Source organism: Carcharhinus amblyrhynchos, chromosome 14 (assembly GCF_965287045.1).
Source record: "Carcharhinus amblyrhynchos chromosome 14, sCarAmb.v2.hapA, whole genome shotgun sequence".
Lineage (NCBI taxonomy): Eukaryota > Metazoa > Chordata > Chondrichthyes > Carcharhiniformes > Carcharhinidae > Carcharhinus > Carcharhinus amblyrhynchos.
The window spans coordinates 42,541,612-42,565,638 of record NC_137337.1 but is presented as its reverse complement, the minus strand read 5'-3'; the positions used below and the strand labels follow the sequence as shown (position 1 = coordinate 42,565,638).

Below are 24,027 nucleotides of genomic sequence, written 5' to 3'. Positions count from 1 at the left end.
AGCTCTATTCATGGGCCACGTTCATAGCATATTTGTAAACAAATTGGGATGACAAATACAATGAGGCATTTAGATAGTTTATAAAAGTTTGAGACTTTAAAAAGGTAAAAATAATTAAAAGATATTTCCAAGCACGATTAGCTCTAAATGCAAATTTACTTTTCAAACAGAAAGATAGTCCCATTGATCAATGTATTCTCACTAAGGTAAAGATGATCTTAGTGCCCTGGCCTCATTACCCACGTCAGACCAAATATGTTATTATACAGGAATAATGTACCATAGTAGCAACATGCAACAAAATAATTCAATCTCTTTCACAACACGGCAAGGTGGCACAGTGGTTAGCACTTCTGCCCCTCAGTGCCGGGGTCCAAGGTTCAATTGCAGCCCCAGAATGTTTGCACGTTCTCCCTGTGTCTGCGTGGGTTTCCTCCAGGTGCTCTGGTTTCCTCCCACAGTCCAAAGATGTTAGGTTGATTGATCATGCTAGTGTCAGAGGGATAAGCAGGGTAAGTATGTAGGATTATGGGAATAGGGTTTGAGTGGGATTGTGATCAGTACAGACTCATGGGCCAAATGGCCTCCCTCTACACTGTAGGGATTCTATGAACAAATCAAGTTGGGCAGCACAGTGGTTAGTACTGATGTCTCTCAGCACCAGGGCCTGGGTTCGATTCCCAGCTTGGATCACTGTCTGTGCAGTCTGCCTGGGTTTCCTCCCACAGTCTGAAAGACATGCTAGTTAGGTGCACTGGTCATGCTAAATTCTCCCTCAGTGTACTCGAATAGATACTGAGTAAGGTGACTAGGAGATTTTCACAGTAATTTCACTGCAGTGTTAGCCTATTTGTGACATTAATAAATAAGCTTTATGTTCTCTGCAATCTGTATTTTAAAAAAAGGTTAAAGGCAATATCGGCACAATTTAGGGTTAGACGTTCTACAACAGGTTATATAATTCCTCAGTTTGACTAATTGAGTATCACATATGGACAACAACTAAGTTGTTGCTGCCAGTGTTGATGTAAAAACACAGTAATTTTTGTCAAATTTTAGCAAAATATTCCTCAAAAGAATTGAAACGTGTACACTGGTAAATAAACTATCTAATTGAAATTCAACTATAAAGACCACAAAGGTCTTTGGAGAACTCAGGATCATTTGGGAGGCAGAGACAGTTATAGATAAAAGCTACAGGGAGGTAGTTACTCCTAGAAATGAAGATACTTGGGTGACTGTTAGAAGGAGTAAGAAGCAGTCAGTGCAGGGATTCTCTAGGCACCAATGACATAGGTAGGAAAAGAGATGGGGATGTAAGGCAGAAATTCAGGGAGTTTGGGTGAAAGCTTAGAGCTAGAACAAACAGTTATCATCTCTGGTTTGTTACCTGTGCCACGTGCTAGCAAGGCGACGAATAGGGAGAGAGAGCAGTTGAACATGTGCCTACAGGGATGGTGCAGGAGGGAGGGATTCAGATACCTGGATAATTGGGGCTTATTCTGGGGTAGGTGGGACCTTTACAAATGGGATGGTCTACACCAGAACCAGAGGGCTACTAATATCCTGGGGGGAGATTTGCTTATGCTCTTCAGGAAGGTTTAAATTAATTCAGTAGGGGGATGGCTACCTGAATTGTAGCTCCAGTGTACAGGAGGTTGGGAATAGGAGGTCATAAATAAGGTCACAGGAGTGTACCGGCAGGCAGGTTTGAAGTGTGTCTACTTCAACGCCTGGAGCATCCGGAATAAGGTGGGTGAACTTGCAGCATGGGTTGGTACCTGGGACTTCGAAATGGCTACAACATCGGAGACATGGCTAGAGCCTTTAGCTTTGATCTTTATGTCGTCATTATCTACAAAATGAGTGCTGGAAGACTGGAGGATAGCAAATGTTGTACCCTTGTTCAAGAAAGGGAGTTGAGACAACCCTGGTAATTATAGACTAGAGAGCCTTACTTCTGTTGTGAGCAAAGTTTTGGAAAGGATAATAAGAGATAGGATTATAATAATCAGAAAGGAATAATTTGATTAGGGATGGTCAACATGGTTTTGTGAAGGGTATGTCTTGCCTCACAAACCTTATTGAATTCTTGAGAAGGTGATCAAAGAGGTGGATGAGGGTAAAGCAGTTGATGTGGTGTAGGATTTCAGTAAAGCGTTCCCCACGGTAGGCTATTGCAGAAAATACTGAAGCATGGGATTGAGGGTGATTCAGCGGTTTGATCAGAAATTGGGTAGCTGTAAGAAGACAGAGGGTGATGGTTGATGGGAAATGTTCATCCTGGAGTTCAGTTACTAGTGGTGTACCGCATGGATCTGTTTTGGGGCCACTGCTATTTGTCATTTTTATAAATGACTTGGATGGGTTAGTAAATTTGCAGATGACACTAAAGTCAGTAGAATTGTGGACAGTGCGGAAGGATGCTGATGGTTACAGAGAAACATAGGTAAGCTGCAGAGTTGGGCTGAGAGGTGACAATTAGAGTTTAATGTGAAAAAATGTGAGCTGATTCACTTTGGAAGGAGTAATAGGAATACAGAGAAGTGGGCTAATGGTAAGGTACTTGATAGTGTGGATGAGCAGAGAGATCTTGGTGTCTTTGTGCATAGATCCCTGAAAGTTGACACTCAGGTTGATAGGGTTGTTAAGAAAGTGTACAGTGTGTTAGCTTTTATTGGTAGAGGGATTGAGTTTTGGAGCTATGAGGTCATGTTGCAGCTGTACAAAACTTTGATGCAGCTGCACATGGAGCATTGCGTACAGTTCTGGTTGCCACATTATAGAGAGGATGTGAAAGCATTGGAAAAGGTGCAGAGGAGATTTACCAGAATATTGCCTGGTATGGTGGGAAGGTCTTATGAGGAAAGGCTGAGGGAATTGAGGCCATTTTCATTAGAGAGGAGGTGGTTAAGAGGTGACTTAGAGGTATACAAGATGATCAGAGGATTAGATAGGGTGGACAGTGAGAGCTTTTTTCTTCAAATGGTGATGGCTAGCACAAGGGGACATAGCTTTAAATTGAGGGGTAATAGATATAGGACAGATGTCAGAGGTAGGTTCTTTACTCAGAGTAATGCCCTGTCTGCAACAGTACTGGACTCGCCAACATTAAGGTGCATTTAAATAGTCACTGGATAAACATATGGATGATATTGGAATACAGGCTTTAGATTGGTTTTCACAGGTTGGCGCAACATCAAGGGCCGAAGGACCTGTACTGCGTTGAAATGTTCTATGTTCTATGATGGGGGGAGAAAAGTCAAGTTAGAATTCACCTCTGAACACTATCCACTGACCCTTGCTCAAAGCGTGCAAGGGTGGACACTGGATAGATGTCATAGATAACTTCGCAAAGTGCCTCTGAAGGCTAAGCAAGTAGATAAGAAGAATGGTTAAAGATTTGAGTAAATTCAGAAGAATCTGCACACATGGCTCTTTAATGCACTTAATTGTACATAAGGCCTTTTATTTGTTTAATATTGTATCCAATAGTTATACAATTATCAAAAATCAATATAAACTTATGATTTAATGTAGAACACAAGTCCAAATGTAAGAAATCAATTTAAAATGGTTGCATCCTTTTTCAGTAGATAAAACTACTGTACGACCAATAACTTATTCATAAAATATAGAACTTTTCAATTTCAGGTCCTTAAAAAATTTAGATGCAAAGCACAGATTTCATTATCTTTTAAAGAGTACTTAACGCAATTAACCGAGTCTTTGGATTTCAACTTTGTGCAGATTGTGTTAATACTATTACTGATCACGATGCATATTACCACAAAGAAAAGTTATTGTCTCCAATAATTTAACAAGATAAAATTAATCTGCACAACATTCTACTTCCTCTATTTTGGCAATGGGTAAAATTTCAAAATTATTCAAAACTCAGGCAGCAGTTATAACAATGATGTGGTCTTTGATCATAAATTATTCAGTCCCATTTATACAGTTGCAACGTTTTCACTTGATGACAAAAAATTGCATTAATTGACTCCAGATTACAATACAAATGTACAGCTGAGCATGCTCAATAAAACAGAAAGAAATCCCACAACACCAGTTTAAAGTCCAAACAGGCAGAACGCCCAGCCACCTGTCCCGAAAGTTTGTGGCTTTTGCTACAAATAAACCTGTTTGGACTTTAAACTGGTGTTATGGGATTTCTTTCTGTTTTACCCCAGTCCAACACCAGCATCTCCACATCATGCTCAATAAAACCAGTGACATACACTAACTTCAAATGTATACTTTCACCATTAGAAATCTCATGCTGTGATTTATATGCAAGTAGACTCCTTCCACTTTATTAAAGCACATGCTTACCTGCTTGGAATGATTGCTCAGAAAGAAGTCCTAAATGCAGGCCAAAGGCAAAAGGAGGATAACAGGTTGCATCAGTTAATAGCAATAAAAAAATTGCAGTTCAGCGATTGTTGCAAAATGCGAAACAAAATAATAGACACAGCACAATAATGTAAAGAATTTTCAAAACAAAAGTATGATTGGAGATGTATGCGCATCAAGCAAGAACCCATCTGCCAAAGATAACCCTTTCAACATTACAAGGAAGCTCAGGCACAGTAGAAGTTACAGATGAGTGCACATTCTATCAGAACTCAGATAACAACATCATTGTTGAAGTTATCAAATTACCTACATCCAATAGTGTGCGCACAGAATATCAAAATGGACATGAAATTAAAATGATCCTAAGGGACTATTTAAATTTGTAACACTTCAATCCTGTGAAAATTAATGCCATTTTGGTAATTTTTACTGGAGCTTGTAAACATGCCCATATTGCTGAAAGGGTTTAGAGTGTCTGAACGTGTTGGGTAATAAGCAGTAATGCTGCTCATCATAAAGCAACAAGCTACAGCATGCAAATCAGTGAATTTAAAAAAGTCAAACATTTCTGCAATACCAGTACTTTTTGCAAAACTTTAAAGGCGATTCGCACAATGCTTTTAAAATTTTAAGCAGAAAAAATATGCTGAAATGAATGGAAATGTAGCAACTCTAGAATAAAAGGAAGCTTTTGTTTTGCTTTTATTCCAATTCAACCCAATCAAGTCCAATTCAGAGTCTCAACAAGTTGAGACATTCCTGATCCAAGCTGACAAGACAGGGCTCTCACCTCCTGTCTTGGGCTTGATCTACATGATCCAAGCTGATTGAGGTAGGCATAGCTCCTCCTTCAAGGCTTGATCTCATTTTCATCTTGACCAAAAGGCTGAGACAGCACTTTTAAAAATTGCTTCAAATGAAGCTAAAATGTAACCTAATGACTTCAACCAAGCACAGCATGTCGATACTACACTTGATCTTCCGAAAGCAATACAAAACTAATTACAATTATCCTGTTCTCCGAGTAGCCCACTAGATTCTTTTGTTTAACTTTGTTCATTTTACTTTTAAAGAAAGGTGCTACGGTCACAAATATTTCATGCTCTACCAACTCTTGGGCATAAACAGGTTTCCTCTAATTTCTCTCTTTTTCAGTGAGGATCTTTGATTAATTACTCCTCATCAATGTATTAGCAGGCAGAGAACATAGCTTTCACAAGAACAGAAGAAATGTGTAGACCACATGGGTAGTCAAGTTCATGGCCAAACTTGAGCTTCAGCTCTACTTTCTCACCCACTCCTCATTTCCCTGCGAGGTCAAAAACCGGTTTATCTCAGCCTTCAATCGATAGGACATCCTCAGAGTTCCAAAGACTCTCAACACTGAAGTAATTTCTCCTCACCTCAGTCCTAAATAATTGGCCCCTTATTTTGAGGCTGAGTCCCTGTGTTTTGGTTTTCCCAACTGTCAGAAACAATCTCTCAGCGTCCACCCTATCGAACTCCCTCAGAATTTTGTACGTTTCAGTGATGTCACCTCATTCTCGTAAACTCCACGGAACAAACTCAATTTAACTGATCAACGGGCAATTCCTTCATCCCAGGGACCAATCTAGTGACCATTTGCTATATAGCATGTGTATCCAATCAAAAACAAACTTTAAAAAACTTCCACTGAACACAGTGGAGTAGAAGTAGGCCATTAAACCCTCAAGCCTGTTGAATCTCCTCTGCTTCAGTGCTGCATTGGTAATTGTCACAGTATCACAATATTGATTTGCTAACTGTCCTTTCTGATTTGCATTCTAAACAAAATTTAGATCATTTTGCTGATACTGCCACATTTCTGTGGATACAACAGAAGGGGCACTACTGCCTCACACTGCCACGGGCCAGGGTTCAATTTCAGCTTCAGGTGACTGTGCGGAGTTTACACAATCTCCCCATGTCGGCGTGGATTTTCTCGGTGCTCTGGATTCCTTCCACATTCCAAAGATGCGGTTAGGTGGATTGGCCATGCTTAAACAAAAATGCCCCCTAGTGTCAGCGGCGTTAATAGAGAAATATGTGGGGTTACGGGAATAGGTGGTGTTGGGATTGTCAGTGCAGACACAATGGGCCAGATGGCATCCTTCTGTACTGTAGGGATTCTGTAACTATTAGAAACATGCTGAATAATTAGTCCATCTATCACTAAGCTAAGCATGTTAGCTTAACTGCTAAACATTACTGAATTCAAGTAATGTACTGTTCCATTGCTAAAAGATAGATACTACATATTTCATAGTAATCCAATATGGAGGAACAAAGCAAGATAACCAAATATAATTGAATAATTCATTGATCGCTCATTCCTGCTTCGGAACTTCATTCATTTTAGTTACCTGTTGCCTTTGGTAAGCAGAAAATGTCTTCTCTATGTCTTCCAAGTCAAGTACTTTGAAAACATTCAAATCATCAATTTTATCCCAGATTGTTTCCTTAATTTTGTCCTACAAAAAGCAATTTTTTTTTTAAAGTTTATAAGAAAGGTTCAAAATGCAGATTATCATTGTGCAGAAATTATAAAACAGACCTCAAATTAAATGAACTTGCTGTTTCTTATAACATTTCCAATTTGTTGCTGAACATCGATCATGTAATTGTACACATATTTAAGCCTTATTTTAAAATTGGAAATATTGGGAAGATTAATTACTCTCAACAGCTCAATAAACTCTAAATTCAGTCAAAGTAAATAAAACAATTTTAGACAAGATTAAAACCAAAAATGGCACATCCTACTGTTTCTTATAACATTAATCGTGCATAACTCACCTCTGGTAACTTGGACCAGTTGAAGGATTTTAAAGCATTTCCTGGTTGTGGAATATTTTTCTTCTTCAATCCTTGACCCAAGGGGGCTCCAGGAGGTTGTACACCACCCAAGAATGCCAGGCCTGGAGGTGGAGGGGGTCCACCTGGGGGTGGGGGTGGGGGTGGGGGTGGAGTTGGCAGCAATCCACCAAGTGCTGGAGGTGCAGGTGGAACAGGAATATTCCCAACTGGAGGAAGTGCAGAAGGTGGTAGTGGTCCACCAGGGGCTCCAGGCGTTGAAAGGGGGCCACCAGGAACTCCAGAATAACTTGCTCTCTAAAATTCAAGCAAAATTGCAAAGAAAACGTTAAACGAAGAGCTGTCCATATTTTAACACTGAGCTCCAAACACTTCTGTGGTCAACTGTAGCATACTAATCAATATATTAATGTTCTCAACATCTTATCTCCAGGGCCAAATGTGGCTTTTCAACTGTGTACTACAATTAGCTAAAGTACCAAATGTGGTACTGTTTACATTTAACAAGTGGTAAAACATGCATAACTACATGTAGAAACTTGCATTGCTTAGATCCTGGATCTGGGCCATAAGATCAGCTGCCTGTTTCTTGGCAGCTTTATGCTCCTGAGATTCCCTTTCCAGTTTTTCTTTCATTTTATTCAGTGTTTGCATCATCTCCTCCTTTTCCTGCGTCTTAGCTTCACATTCCCGCTCTTTTTTCTCCAGTTTTTGCTGTAGCTCATTGTGCTCTATAATCAAGAGAAATCTTTTTAGATTATTGATCAGCAAAAAAAAAAACACCCCCCCTCATAGAAACAATAGCTCCCATTAATTAGATTTTATTAAAATAATGTTTGGTGTTGTTTGTCAAAACTAGATTAAAAAACCCAAGCCCTACCAGAAAAAAAACCCCATAGAGGATCCCAATTCAAATCCTGTTCTGTTCAAGGTTAGTTGATCTTAGATAGTGCAGATTTTACAGGGTCACACTTATCCTCAACAGCCTTGAGATACAGATAGGAAGAGAATAGTCAGTCATGGGGTTGTGCTTGTGGTTGCTATTCACTGACTGCTGCTGAAGGATTGCTAAAGAGCATGCATGCATATCACATTAGCTGTGAGGACCTACATGATGTATAGTCCACTCCTGTTCACAGTCTAAATTTATGCATGAAGAATAACTCGGAGTTATTGGGGGATATTCATGCCTATAAAATGGCAGATTAAGTAACAGTCAGCACCTTTAACAGAATAAGAAAATTTGGTGGGGGAAGCAGAATTACATTTAAAGCTATTCAGATCACCGAATACCCAGAGCCAAAAAAAAGTTAAAAACACTAAATTTCTCAAGCGAATAACGATCGTACCTTTTCGCATTTTTTCTGCCTGTTCCTTCCATTGTTTGACTTCATTTTCATTAACCAACCTATTTACATTGAACAGTGATTTTAAAAAGTCACAAAGTTTCAGCACACAATAAGAACATGATATTCTTCATAAGTAAAATTCTTCACAAATAAAATGTTCTAATGCTGTAATCCTAAAACAAAAACACTACAGGGACCCAGACTTACATTCTAACAACATTCTTCACATTGAAGTTTTCCAGAGGTGTAACGTCAGGATCATGCCCTTTATCATTCTGTAAAACTATCTGCTGCAATACTCGATCCAGTAGTAGCCAATACTGTACAGTGTTTCCACTTCGCTTATCTGGGGGAGGGTATTCAAAAGGAGGTAACTATTAAAGTGGAATGAAATCAGGAGCAGAATTCACAAATCAGTTGAAATAGCATTCAATGAAAATACTATGAACAACAAAGAAAAGTGAGGGTGTACTACTTAAAAATAAATCCACAACATAAACTTGAATAGTTATGTTATTGAGGCTTCTGCATGAGTACAATCAATTGAGAAAAAGATTAGGTATCCAACAGCATTAAGGATGCACATTGTTACAATGAAAATGTTGGTACTGTTCTAGCAGATTAAATGAACCATGTCATTTCATTTTAAACATATTTCAAAAATGTCACACTAATTTAATGGGTTGACCATATTTTCAGATCAAGTTTTATACTTCCTTGCATTTTATTTACTCTTTTTAGAAGCAGAGAAACCCCTGGGATTTAAGACTATTACAACAAAGTAGACTAGCCTATATATCATGCAAAGGTATAGTGTCTATGCAGACAATAATCACTGGTAGAGAATTCTGAAATAGTACTGTAGATTTAAAATGAATTTTCAAACGTCTTATAAGCATTGGCCAAGATGCAGCCTGCCCTAGAGCATAACGGGAAATGAGAAGAATTAGACAGGCCACATTCTTTGGAAATAATAAGGTATAGAATATTATTGGTAGGAGACCATGCAGCTGCAAGCAACCAAGGTTTTAAAATGAATGGAGTATTCAGCTTCTACTGATAAGATGTAGCCAGCCAAGAAATGACTCTCTGTTCCCATGATTTGCAGGTGATTAGGAACAGCCTTGGACCTGCCCAAGTTCAATGAATTTCTAATTCTGTTACAAGGTAGAATGCTATTGGCCAACGTAAATACTGTGTACTAACGTAATTGGATCATCCAGTGTAGGTGACAAGTTGGGTAGGAGAAACAAAATCTTCAAAAAGATATATCTGTTTTCCACGTGTACTGTAACGGAGAGAAGTTGGGTTCCTCCAGCTGTCTCTCTCCCAATGCATTTTGCTCAATAAAGAACGGCTTTAACTGCATACTGTCTTTCATGAGTCTGTGTTAGCTGAGTTCAGCTTAATAAATGGCGTCAGAGGGATGCCCCCAAAAAATCCCCTCACGTTCTTCAACTGAAAAAAAAATGAAGTTTGCAATTTAAAATGTTGTACAATACTCACATGGCATTTGGAGACAATGATGGAGAATTGACATAAAGTGCGGGTATGCATCTGTATAGCTGATCTTTTTCTTAACCAGTTCAAACAATTGGGTGGCACTCTTCGTGTCAATGTGGACCTGAAGTAATATGTTCAGTCATAAGTTAACAGGGCAAACTTTGTATTCATTTTCATACTTTGAAACTGTATACAACACGGACAGCAACTCATCTACTCACCATATCAAATCTTTTTGCTAATTCCAATTCGTCCTCATTTCTTAGCATCTCAAAGAAATCCAAATGCCTATCAAATAATTAAAATTAGTACAAGAATGGCACAAGAAAATTGTTTCAATTTTTGAAAATTGAAGTACACTCACCTATCTAAAGTTGCATTTTCATGTTCACGTAATTTGTCAATAACGGGTTGAATACCTAACATCAAAAATTCATATCGAAGATGTACTCTAAAATCCAAACTTTCCTATTGAAATGAAAGAAACAGCGCTGTAACAACAGATGTTCCTTTCTCCATGGATAAAGGTTTAAAAATCTAAATTGTTAATTGGGTGGGGTGGGAAGGAACTTGGCGATGGTATTAATGTGGAATCAGTCAATAACAAGTAATTTCACACTGCACTCAGAAGTTGGTGCACAATAGGCATGGACCTTAGTAAGGCTTTGATAAGGTTGCCCATGGCAGACTGGTCAGAAAAGTAGAGGTCCATGGGAACCAAGGCAAATTGGCCGAGAGACAAGAAGCTGAGAGCAATGATAATGGATGTTTCCAGTGGGGTTCTGTTTCAGGGCCTTTGTTATTTGTTATCACTTAAATATGATGAGTATGCAAGAAGTTAGTGAATGTCATGAAAATTGATAGGTTGGTAAATAGTGAGGAGGATACCCATAGACTGCAGGAGGATATCAATAGACTGGTCAAGTGGGTAGAGCAGTGGCAAATGGGATTCAACCTGGAAACACATGAGGCATTCCACTTGGGGAGGGCTAACAGGGCAAAGGATTATACTCAATCGTAGTACCCCAAAGTGCAGACATTAGAGAGACACTGGAGTGCACATCCACAGATCGTTGAAGGTAGCAGGGCAGGTAGATAAGGCTATGGGATATTTGCAGTTATTAGCCAAGGCAAAGAATACATGAGCAGGGAGCTCATGTTGGAACTATGTAAAACACTGGTTAGGTCACAGCTGGAGTACTGTGTATAGTTCTGGTCACCACATTATAGGAAGGATATGATTGCACTGGAGAAAGTGCATAAGAGATTTACTAGGGTGCTGGCTGGGTTGGAGGGCCTGAGCTATGTGGAAAGATTGGATAGGTTGGAACTGATTTTCTATGAGTACCAAAGGTCGAGAGGGGACCTGATAATTATACAAGATTGAGGGGCATAGGTAGGATGAGTAGGAATGCATTTTTTCCATTAGTAGAGGGTTTAATGAGCAGGAAGCATAGAGTTAAGGTGAGAGCCATAACTGTAACAGGTGAGTGGAAGAGAAACTTTTTCACCCAGAGGGTGGTGGGAGTCTGGAACTCACTGTTTAAAAGGGTGTTGAGATAAAAACTCTCATAACATTTAAGTAGTATTTCGATATTCTCTTGCATTGTCGTAACCTCCAGGGCTATGGACCAAGTGCTGGAAATTGGGAATAGTGTAATCAGATCTTTGTTTATCAATGTGGACACAATGGGCAGAATGACCTCCTTCTGTGCTGTCAACATCTACAAATGCATGAAATATCAACCCCCTGAACAATCGAGGTGAAATTACTTACCTCTCCTGACCCTTGACTTAGGACAGCATTAATGAAAGACATGACGGCAGTTTTTAGGTTCACTTCATCCTTGTATCTTCCTGTATTTCTGTCCAAGTCATTGACTAATGTCTGAAGGAGAGAACATGAACCACACAATTTGATAAGAAAACAATATAGTATGGGACAAGAAAATACACTGAAAAGTGACAAAACCACTTCCAGTTTCTATTACTGAGGTATCTAGTGTTTTTACTTTTTCTATGGTAATCTCAAATTGAAAAACAAATTCTATCACTCCTGAGGGATTGCAATTTAATCAAAAATCTAAATTCTGATCAACAAATTGTCCAGAATTCTCCAGTTGTTCGTGCTGATGGAACCTTCTAGTTCCACAGATAGCATATACCCTCCACAGGGTGCAGTCAATGAGAAATCCACCCCCTGCCACAAGAAACATATTACAGGGAGGCCAAAGAATTCTGTCCAGTCTGTCTAAAACATTTCTCCAAATCATTTCATCACCTTTGTATTGCATGAAAAAATCTGAATATTGATGTTGAGTAGGTCACTGTAAAATATATACTGAGGCTTTAATAAAGGGAAAATTACAGCACATATGATCAATTATCTCTTTTTCAATCTCCTAAAAAGAATTTTAATATTGCGCTGATCTTCTGAGGTGTTGCTTCATATCAATGAATTATTAACATTGTTCGCTCCTTTTCAATTTACTAATGTGTGACTAATCCTGATTGGGGAATTTGGAAGAGCAATAGTTGCCTCTTGGAATCCATAAAGTGTCAGAATCTTGATATGGAAATATCAAATTTGTTTCATAAACTAGATGTCATTACAATTGAGAGTACCACACATCTGCCACTGATTATTCATGCTTTTATGCCGATGTACAAAGTCAACAAGGCAATGTGTTTTTCCTCATCCCAGCTGATCCCGTCATATCCAACTCTACTTAGTATGGAGTAAAGAATTGCCAGCTTTGAATCAGCAAAAGAGATGGCAAACCTGGCCTCTTCACACAGCTCTCTGCCTGTAGATAGATGTAAATAAAGGTTCTTTACGCAACCTGATACATCTGACTTTCCTGATCATGTAGGTACAAATCATACTTGCTCCTACAAGGCATTTTTTTGATGAGATTCTGAAAAATATTTTTGCAATAGATAGCAAGTGCTCCTCACTTAGGCCCTTCATTCGATTGTCCAAAGTCACTTTTCAACATTGACATTTTTAACTTCATAAGAATTACAAAACAATCTATTGAATGGTCAGATCAGGAAAGTTGATGGAGAACAATTCATAAAGGCAAATTTTTGTAAAGGTATAATTTAAAGTAGAAAAGTTAAATACCAGATGGACCCTGTTGGAAGCATGAGTAGATTCTTACCTGGCATATTTATGTATTCACATTAGCACGTGGTACAATAATGTATTAAAAACAAAAGAACAACTATGTCTTCAATATCTAAATTACAGAACTAGAAAGTCAGACTGAAATTTCAAGCAAAACGTATCATTTACTTTTTTAAAAAGTAATTTGTGAAGTGGTGAACGAAAACTCACAAATTACTTCCATTCGTAGAAACTACACAAATCGCAATCTGGTAATAAAAGGCTTTATATTTATAAAGTTAAGGGATCTAGAGGTAAAACAATAATGAACAGCACATTTGTCACATTTTGATCAGTCTGCATTATATCTGAATAAAATGTCCCTGCTCCAATTGGCTGGCAACAAAGTTGAAAGGCAATTAGACAGATGGTTTTTTTTGCAGGAAGTCAGGAGAAACGGACTTAACCATATTCCTCAATTATTTTAACGGGTGGGTGTGCAGATCTTTAAATGATTTAGCATTGCCTTAATTCCATTTGACTTGAACTGCAAACTGAAAATGTACAACTTATGCACAAACTGTACCTGAAAGCGTGTTCTTTCACTTGCAAATTTCTGGTAGTGCAGCATTGCCTCCAATACCTTCTTGTGACCACCTGGCACCAAACAGACAGCACCCAAAATTTCCAGGACTGCTACTTTAGTCTTTATATTTTCTGTTGTAAGACTTTGAGCTATTACATTAATACTCTCTACATGAGCCAAAACATGAGCCCTGCCCTGAGAGTTGTTCATTAATGCCTTAATGCAGCCTATTAGTGAGGTATGTATTCGAGATTCTGATGTTTCATAGTCCATACTTTTCAGAAAGTTCAGAATGCATGTTAACCCATCCAAGTCAATGAACCGGGTAACAAACCTGTCAAACAGAAGAACATCAAATTCAAAAAAAGCAAATTACATAATCCAGTTGGTCCTTTATAACTTAAAACACACAATAGACTTGTGTCTTTCTAGATGAACAGTTAAAGTTATTTGCATCAGGAAAAACTATGCTTCTGGGTGGGGCAGGCGGGTAGAGTACTATTCATTTTCAGATAATTTTAAGCAACTAAGTAGTTTAAATGGAGGTTCCTAACAGCATAATGTAATTTTTCAGTTTTCATGATACAGCAATCTTAGTCAAACGAAATAACAAAAGTCACCTCTGAAAAGCTTTGTACTCCTTATACTGACCGGCCAACACAAATTGAACAGAGCAAATTAAGAGCCTAAATAAGCATTTTATCCACAAGAGCATGTTATAGAAATCAACTGCAACTAATTCAAATTAAAGTTCTGAATTATTTATTTAATACACAATCACAATTATAGATCAAAAATAAAATTGCCTCATTGGTTGTGTTCTTAGTGCGGTTTTCAAACTCTCAATGGTTTTATTCCTTTCTTCCTCATCTTCTTTTTCCAAAGCCAAGAGTGATTTTCTCTAAAAAAAAAGAAAATAATGGTCAGCTCACAAATTCTTCATTTTATTATTACAGCATGTGAAAACTGATGAAAATGAGCACATCTGCTGACACCATGTTTATCCATTTTTTGTGATAATTTTATGACTAACGCCTCTGCTTCTCAATCTCCAGGGTGAAATCATAGGAGTCTGTACTGCAATTCTGCACAACCATCAAGGTCACCTTGAATGGCTGATACAAGAAAGGTGTGTAGGGAAAACAAAACACCACTTTTTTCCAACATATAACCCAAACTTCTCCCTGACATTAAAAAGCTACATTAAATAACTTGGTCTAAATGGATCCATTTAATGCAACACAGCAGTAGCCAGCACAGAATAGCTCTGGGGGCTGAAACATGGCCACCAGCTTAAGCAGCACCGAGTTATCAGGAAATCCATAATGGAAGTGTCATGGTCATAAAGGTTTACAACACAGAAACAGGCCCTTCAGCCCAACTTGTCCATGCCTTTTGTTTAAAAAAACGACTAAGCTAGTCCCAATTGCCTGAATTTGGCCCATATTGCTCAATAGCCATGTTATTCACATAATTGTCTAAACAGTTTTTAAAAGACAAAATTGTACTCACCTCTACTACCATCTTTGGTAGCTTGTTCCAGATGTTCACCAGTCTATATGAAAAAAATTGCCTCTCTGGACCCTTTTGTATCTCTCCCCTCTTACCTTAAGCCTACGCCCTCTAGCTTTAGACTCCCTTATTTTTGGTAAAAGGTATTAACTATCTAGCTATCCCTGCCCCTCATTATTTTATAGACCTCTATAAGACCATTCGTAAGCCTCCTATGCTCCAAAGGAAAAAGTCCCAGTCTATCTAGCCTCTCCTTATAACTCAATCCATCCAGTCCTGGTAGCATCCAAGTAATTTTTTTCTGCACTCTTTCTAGTTTAATAATATCCTTTCTATAATAGGGTGACCAGAACCGTACACAGTATTCCAAGTGTGGTCTTACCACAGTGCTCCAATTATTTTTTCAATATCGGCATTATTTAGTTATTTAATTAAGACTTCTTAATACGAAGCATCTCTAATTTATGGGCTTGGGGTGGTATGGAAATGCAGAGGAGAGACAAATATCAAACCTAAGTAATTAGGTCACTTTCATTATTCAGTCAAGAGCAAATTAATGAGGGAAGTCAATTGGGATCGCTAACAAAATGCATTTTATTGGCACTAGGAGAACACATTTAGCATTCCATAAATAAATTCAAGATACTAATAAAAAAAATCATGGGGTGTGGGCATTACTGACAAGGCCAGCACTTATTCTCTATTCCTAATTGCTCTTGAATAGCTCTGGCTTTCAGGAGTCACATTGATATGGGTCTGGCGACACATGTAGGCCCAGGCCAGTTAAGGACTTTAATGAACTTTAGGGAAGAAAATCTAGTGAACCTGATGGGGTTTGACAACAATGACCATTTTATGTTCATCATTACAGAGGCTAAGTTTCAATTCTGGATTTATTAATTGAATTTGCATTCAACCAGCTGCCATAGTGGAATTTGAACCCACATCCAAGGGCTTTAGCCTGGGACTCTGAATTACTAGCTCAGTGACATCACTACTACACTACAGTCACCCCACATGCATTTGTTTCTTTGAAGACTGGAACAGGAACTGGCCATTCAGCCCTCAAAGTTCATTTCACTATTCAATTTGATCATAGCTAATTTCTAACCACTACATTTACCCACTTTTGCTCCATATCCCACATCAACTAATAGAAAAATTAATCTCACTTGAAGATTTCAATTAACTGTTTCTTTTCCAGGAACAGTTCCAGATTTCAACTGACTTTTTTCTGAAAACATTTCTGATTCCAGTCTAGCCTGGTTATAATTTTAAGAATATGGCCCATTGTTCTGGATTCCTCCACCTGCAAAACAGTTTCACTATATCCAACCAACAAATGCCTTTATCATTTTAAACACCTCAATTAGATCAGACCCAAACTTCCAACTGGAATGGAATGCAAACCAAGTTTATGCAATCTGCTCCCATGTTTTGCACCCAGGCATAATGCTAGCGAACCTGCACTTTACCGCTTCCAATACCAATACATCCTTCCTGAGGTTTGGTGCCCAGAAATGAATACAGTACTCAAATGTGGCCTTGTACAACATAAGAATTACATACTCAATTTTGTATTTCAATCCTTCTGCTAAAGACCAGCATTTCATAACCTTTTTAATAATTTTCTGAATCCGATCACTTGTGTAACAAATCTTTGCGCCAGCACAGCTTCAATTAAGAAATTATTTGGGATGACCTCACACTAAACTCCCACTTTCTATAGCTTCATACTCTCATTTGCTCTGTCTACATTTCTTTACTATTTTGTGCCCTAATCTAGGCAACTCAGTGCCTCCTTAGTATCATCTCAAACTGGGATATAGAACTCCCCATTGTTACCTCAGCCATAAAGCTGGGTGAAAAAAAAACAGGTCATTGGAGATCATTACATATGGATTTACAATTTGCTCATTTTTTTTTTTAATATTGTGAAGTGAAAACCATCATGTCCCAGAGGGTTGTACATCTTAAGTTCCATTATTTTCATCATTATTCTTTTATCCAAAATTTGTATTAATCCACTAAATGTCTCTCCTTGACTTATTTCTCAGTTATTTTGTACTAACAAGCGTTTTACGGCACTTAACAGGTTTAACACTGTGCCACATTAGGAGATGCAAAGGCAAGCGGGCCATAGGTGGAGTTTTAAGGAGAGTCTTAAATGGAAGGGGGTAGAGATGGTTTAGGGAGGAATTTCCAGGGTGTAGAGCCAGGACAGCCATAGCCATGGCTGCCAATGATGTGGTGATTACAATTGCTGGTTTGTGATCCTTTTCCTACAATATTCATTTAACTAGTATGTTGTTTCCTGTCAATTATAGTCTCACCTGTATCTTTAATGCACCCTTACCACTATTTTCTCATTTATTATAAGGATTTTGATATTTGCTCCAAAATCTTTTCATATTTCTTTTTAAACCTCATCCAGTCTGCTGAATTTCCAGTTTTCTGCGCATTTGAGAGCACTAATAGCTTATCTTTTATAGCTTGATAGCTTTGCTGTTGACTGTGATTGTCTAACTACACAAATAAAGCCTATATTTGTTGGAGACGAGTGCTGATTTTGTAATGTACCAAATACTTTGAATATTTCTTATCTGTCTGTGGTTCATTGCAGTTTGCTGTGTTCAAATCATTCCTCACCCCTTTGAAATTTAAAAGCTGACTTTGTGATTCCTTTCTCCTTCAAACCCAACCTTAAATTCAAGATCAGCAGCAAAACCAAGTGCCACTACAGTGCAGCATAAATGGAAGCAAACCCAAGGCATATCAAAATAATGTTAAAGTTGTACCAAGTGACGTCAAAAATAATCCATCACGATAAACATTTCCAGTGCAAATCTCATCGATTCTAGTTGGTGTACTATGCACTTTGATACAGGCCAGATACAACTTGGTAACAACCCAATCTGAAAACCATAACAAAAAGCATAACACTGGGAACCTGCAGTGGTTCAAACAGTTATCTAGTGGGAAGCTGGACTGTACCGATCAGGAAGGACTTGGGTTCAAACCATGATCTATACAGATTTTTTCTGATTTCAGCTGGTAGGGATATTATAATTGATTTTGCACCCCTGGTCTGAAAGGACAAGTCCAAATTTCTACTTTGTTTGATATCCAATGGCCTTTCCAGAGATGCATGTGCCGATATTGCACAAGGTCATATTAAGCTTGGTTTCTCCATTATGATTAAATCACTTATTGATACTCTTGGGCAAGGTTAACATATTTCTCAACATATTTTGAATGAGGCACCAGACGTATATTGGTATCCAAGGAATTCGACCCTCAATATTTTCAGGAAAGGAGAAAATTGTTTAGAAAAAAAATGTAGTGGTTAATTCAAGGAAAGCATATTTGAGCAATGGTGGTAAATATCTGCCGTTCACACAGCCAAGTGTGCAAAATCTACCCTTCAAGAGGAAGATTGTGTTAACCAAGTAGTTTTCAGCCCCAGTGCTTAAATATCTTGATCTTCTGACCCTAGTGAATACATTTAAAACCAGGAATATGAAGCAAGATTAGGGTTATCTTTGGGAGGTCAAAGCTCTTACAGCTTAAAGTTGAAGGTGCAAAAGTGCTCTAGGAATTTGAAAAAAAAGTTAATAGTGAGAGAAACTTAACATTTTAAAAATTGAGTTGCAGTTGAATAGTTGTTTCCCAGCCCAATTCATTCAAGGACTTTTTAAACAGCTTCTTTGTATAGCAAAATGCATTGCAGAAAAGTATTAACGGAGTGCGTCCACTCAATGAATAAATTAGTTTATAAACATAGAGAAACATTAAACAGGTACTCACGACTGCCATAGAGTTCAACTGATCGATGTAAAACTCAGGCCAGCTTGTGGCTCCTTTATTTTCTTCCTGTTCCTAAACAAAAGACAGATTTCACAAATTACCATCACATTCATACAAACTATATTTTGGAAGGGGAGGAATGGAAGAATTCATTATGAAAAGATTGAACTTTTCCCAATAATACATAGGGTAAATGTCACCAAGTATGCAAATTCCGGGATTGATCTCTGGTCTATGCCAAGTTAACCATTCTCAGCTGGCAAAGTTAAAATTGCAGCATAGTTCTGGACTACAATCAAAAACTCTACCAGGGCTGTTGTTCCCAAGTACTATCTTGTGTGATTAAATTACAATGAGAACAGAATCAAGCTCAGGTCTAATAACCATTTCAGTGACTAGCTAGCCAATACATTGCACAAACTATCAGGGAAAATAGCTACTACCTATCGGAGAACTATAGTTGGAAGACATTTGCACATTTGCGTTCCAATGAATTTAGCATTAGCAGTAAACAGAAGCCAAGATTGGGATGCTGATTGGTTAGAAGAACGGACAGAGGGCTGGAATTAAACCCTCATTAAACTACTTTAGAGAGAGAGAGAGAGAGAGAGAGAGAAAGAAAGAGAGAGAGACAAAGAGAGAGATCTCTTGCTCTTTTCAAAGCCAAGCAAAAATCTAACTGTTTTTCTCTGTAAACTTAGCTTCTCCCTGTCACATAACTCTGGCTCTCATCAATTAACCAAATCAAACCCTACTCTGAAACTCCAGGGGAAAAAGAATGCACATTAAAGAGTGCAAGCTAAGGATTGCATGTTATAGAGGCCCCTGAAGCATTCTTTGGTGAAGAATTGCAAATATTTAATTAGATGTTATTAGTGGTATTGACACAGATGCACAACCTAGACTGAATGTTGCAAAACGTGTAAAAATTGGATACTTAACAGGAGATAGCCTTTGCCTCTGGACAATTGCTAAGGGGGCTCTTGCCATGTGACAAAGTTAGAAGTTAATAGTAGGACACCTGCTAGGAAGTTAGCATTTGTGGAGGACATTGCTAGTTGTCAGGTGACTGTCATAGGTTGAGGATTGCTGTAAGAATCCAGAAGTGACCAACATAAATATCCCTGAGGTTAGGGTTTTCTGTACGAAATCTAGATCAGAATTAGAAACCAGAGTCACGTAATTGGAAGCTGTTTTTGATTTGTAAACACGAGAGAATGCAATCACAGTTATGAAACATGTTAAAGGCTAAAGCAAATAAGGTAAACTGGGAAATTAAAAGTTGAAGTCTTACAACTGTAAGAGAATTTGCATGATAAGTTGGCAAAGTTACAACTTCAACAAATGTCACAAAAGACCAAGTTCAAGGAACCAAGCGGCAAAGACCCCAGAAGTCCCGGGATCCAAGGGAAAGTGCGTCTCAGGCTATGAATCAACAAGTAGAAAGTTATGTATTAATCTTTGTTGTCCAATAAACCTTGTTAGTTTACATTCTAAATTAGTAACTTCTTTTTGCCAATATCAACTGACAAGAATTTTCTTGAGCTTAGCATGGAGTCAAAATCCCAAAACTAGTAGAATGGTTATGTTACAGTACTGGTAATCTAGCAGCCTTGATTCAGAGGAATGAATTCAAATCCCAGCATGGGAGCTGGGAATTTCAATGTCATTAAGCATATTTTGAATAAAAAGCTAGAGTACCAAGGGAGTGCATAAACTACCAGGTTGTCATAAAAAACCCAGATTACAACATTTCAGTAAAGGAAATCTGCCATCCTTTCCAGGTCTGGCCAAGTGTGACTCATGATGTGGAGATGCTGGCTTTGAACTGGGGAAAGCACAGTAAGAAGTCTCTCAACATCAGGTTAAAGTTCAACAGGTTTATTTGTAGCAAACGCCACTAGCTTTCGGAACTTCGTCAGGTGGGTGGGAGTTCGTCTGGACTGAGTGGAGTTGTGAGGCTTCTTACAAGTGTGACTTTCCAGCACTGTGGTTGATTCGCAAATGACCTCTAAAGTAGCCTAGCAAGCTGCTCAGTTAATTGTGATTAGAGATAGACAATAATTGCTGGTCATACTAGCAATGCTTTCAACCCATGAGCAAATTCAAAAAAGCTATAATTCCCAAATTCAGAGTTGATGGTATTTGTGCTTAGTAATACTGCTTCTATAAAGCGGTAACAATAAATGCATTGACAGAAAACTGGGCTTAGAAACAAATCGATGTGCTAAGTGTTCACATGCAAAGTAGAGACATTTTTGAAAATAATTGGAGGCACATCAGTTCTCATCACATTAAATGCCTGAAGGATTTTCTAAACTATGGTACAACGTCTGTGCTGATTAGGAGTGAAAGTTTATCTTAAGTGGAAACCTAGAAAACAAGACTTTAGGCAAAGTATTCTGCTAATGCAAACTTACAGGAGAACAACCTCTGACAAAAGTTCTGTAAAAACTCAATATTTTAAAGTTACCACTCCACTTATATAAATCATCCCAACACTAATCAAATCACCTGTGTGTGGTATTCCTGATGAAAGGCATCAAGACAAAAATCCTCATCACAGCTTATGCAATTTCAAACCAAGGACTCTAGATACTCTACAGAATCATCAGATTTCTGCCCATCTGTGATCTGATTGTTTATTTTCCATATTTGTTGACTGATTGAAACATTTCTACAGTTTCATACCAACGAGTGGGAGTTGGAAAGAAAATGAGCCTATGAGAAGAGGGTTAGGAAAGCACTATTGGAAGAAAATGGTTAAGGGTGAAGGGGCCTTTCATGCCACCCACCCTTCAAAAGATGAAGGTCGAAGGTGATAGATGGTTACGGCCAAGGTTTTTGATAGCAGAACAGGCACCCAAAAGGAAATTAAAATAAAGAAGAAGAAAGAGAGAGATACAGAAGAACGTAGGAAATAGCAACACAATGACAGTTACAGTTTTCAACTAAAAACATGCAATGTCATTGGAATTCAGCTGATGAACATAGTGGCCAAGATTCTCCCAAAACAAAACTAAGTGCTCAACGGGTGGGAAAACAGGAGTATTTACCACTCATTTTTTTTGAGTGTATTTACCAGAATGAATCTCTGACGTACTGTGTAATGCAGAGTACCTCAGTGTGATTCCTTCTGGAAAGCAGGGAGCCTATTCCCACTTGAGGCTGGCAGCAGAGTACTGAGCGGGCCACTGCATACGCACCGATCTGTCAGTGCAAACATCACAAAAGCACTCGCTATTGTATCTCAGCCTGTTGCGATGCTTGAGAGGCACAATGGGAAGGGGAAATCCTGTCAATTGCCCAGAGGACACCTTGGCACTCCCCATCAGGCATGGGGCAGTGCCAAGGAGGCAGAACCCTGGGGGATCCATCAATTTTTCTTCACAAACACAAGTTCCTTTCAGGAAAACGAAAACATGGAAGTAACCCAAATGTAATTAAAATAATTATTTTATAGACTGGATGATTTTTAACAAATTAATTTTTGTGAAGCCCACTGAAATCAATACTTCGGTAAAAGTTTGTTTTTATGAAAAAAGTAATGGAATATACATTTTACTCCCTTCACAACACTCACTTTTACTCCTTTGGCTAATCTTCACATCTTACCAACACTAACTGCAATTGTTGTAATGCTTAAATGAACCGCAACCAACATGTGGCCTCTCAAGGGAACTTCTTTTAGAATGGCAACAATCCAAGCAGTTTATTGACTGACTGTATGTTTGCCAGATTACGCTGAATAATACTCTTGAATATTCATAGTTCTTGACCAATTTTTTTTTATAAACTAAAACAATTGAACACCAGTAACCAATAGCAAATAGGTGCATATGTTAAAATATTAGAATGGCAAAATACAAACCAACTTAGAAATAAAATTTTACTTGGCATTTGGAAGAAAAACAATAATTGTATCACAGGTTTGAGCGCTATAGTTAAGAACTGAAAGATGGATATAATATCTATCCATACTGACCATGTCCAGTAACATACTTTTAAATTTAAATCATAATGTTGATATTTTCTTTTGTTTCCAACTTGTAATTAATTTTTATGTTCATAAAGAATTTATAATTTGCAAATCAAACTTAATTTACAGAAATTCAATAATAGCATGTATTTATATAGTGTCCTTAATGAAAGGAAATATTCCAAGGCACTTCAGAGGAACATTAAGCAGTATAAATAGACACCAAGCCATATAAACAATATTGGGGCAGTTGGCTAAAAGCTTGATCAAAAGGTAGGTATTATGGAGTGCCTTAAGAGGAGGAGAAAGGAAGGTAGAGGCAGAAGAGTTCAGGAAGGTCATTCCAGACCTTAGCATCTAGACAGTTGAAGATAACTGACAAAGGTGAGACAATTAAAATTAAAATCAAAGAGCTTAGGCAAACATACATCTCAGCATTGTGGAACTGAAAGAGATTATAGAGATAGGGAAAGGTGAGGGAAAGGTGATGAAGAAATTGAATACAAGATTAAGAATTCAAAAAAATTATGGCATTGCATGCCCAGGAGCCAACATAGGACAGTAAACCCAAGGGAAATGGGTGAAAGGGGCTTGACGCAAGTAACTATCCTGGCAGAATTTTGGATAGCATCAAGTTTACAGAGGACTGAATGTGGGAGGGCAGCCAGGTTTGTGTTAGAGGAAATTAAAATACTACAGATGGTGGAGTCTAAAACAAAAACAGAAAATGCTGAAAAATCTCAGCAGGTTTGACAGCATCTGTGGAGAGAGAGAATAGAGCCAACATTGAGTCAAGATGGCACAACTTGAAACCCTGGCTCTATTCTTTCTCCAGAGTTTGTTTTAGGGAAGCCCAGTCTAGAGGTAACGAAGCATAAATAAGAGTTTCAGAAGCAGATGTGTTGAGATGAGACAAAATTGTGTGATTCTACTGTAATGATACCATGCTTTTAAGAAATCTATTTGTGTCATGTTTCTTGTGAGATGT

At 38.1% G+C, this 24,027-nt stretch overlaps 1 protein-coding gene across 1 annotated transcript in view; it reads right to left on the bottom strand.

Moving 5' to 3' along the window:
- The window catches only part of daam1a (dishevelled associated activator of morphogenesis 1a), an 88,332-nt gene that overhangs the window by 37,979 nt on the left and 26,326 nt on the right, over positions 1–24,027 (bottom strand). Inside the window, exons 3-15 of the mRNA XM_080202793.1 lie at positions 19,061–19,132; positions 14,548–14,642; positions 13,742–14,075; positions 11,824–11,934; positions 10,411–10,514; positions 10,268–10,334; positions 10,050–10,167; positions 8,751–8,889; positions 8,544–8,602; positions 7,738–7,925; positions 7,177–7,491; positions 6,744–6,851; positions 4,336–4,365 (exon numbers count right to left, since the gene is read on the bottom strand). Of these exons, the coding sequence (XP_080058919.1) occupies positions 4,336–4,365; positions 6,744–6,851; positions 7,177–7,491; positions 7,738–7,925; positions 8,544–8,602; positions 8,751–8,889; positions 10,050–10,167; positions 10,268–10,334; positions 10,411–10,514; positions 11,824–11,934; positions 13,742–14,075; positions 14,548–14,642; positions 19,061–19,132 (1,740 nt within the window). The remainder of the gene's footprint in view (positions 1–4,335; positions 4,366–6,743; positions 6,852–7,176; positions 7,492–7,737; positions 7,926–8,543; positions 8,603–8,750; positions 8,890–10,049; positions 10,168–10,267; positions 10,335–10,410; positions 10,515–11,823; positions 11,935–13,741; positions 14,076–14,547; positions 14,643–19,060; positions 19,133–24,027) is intronic.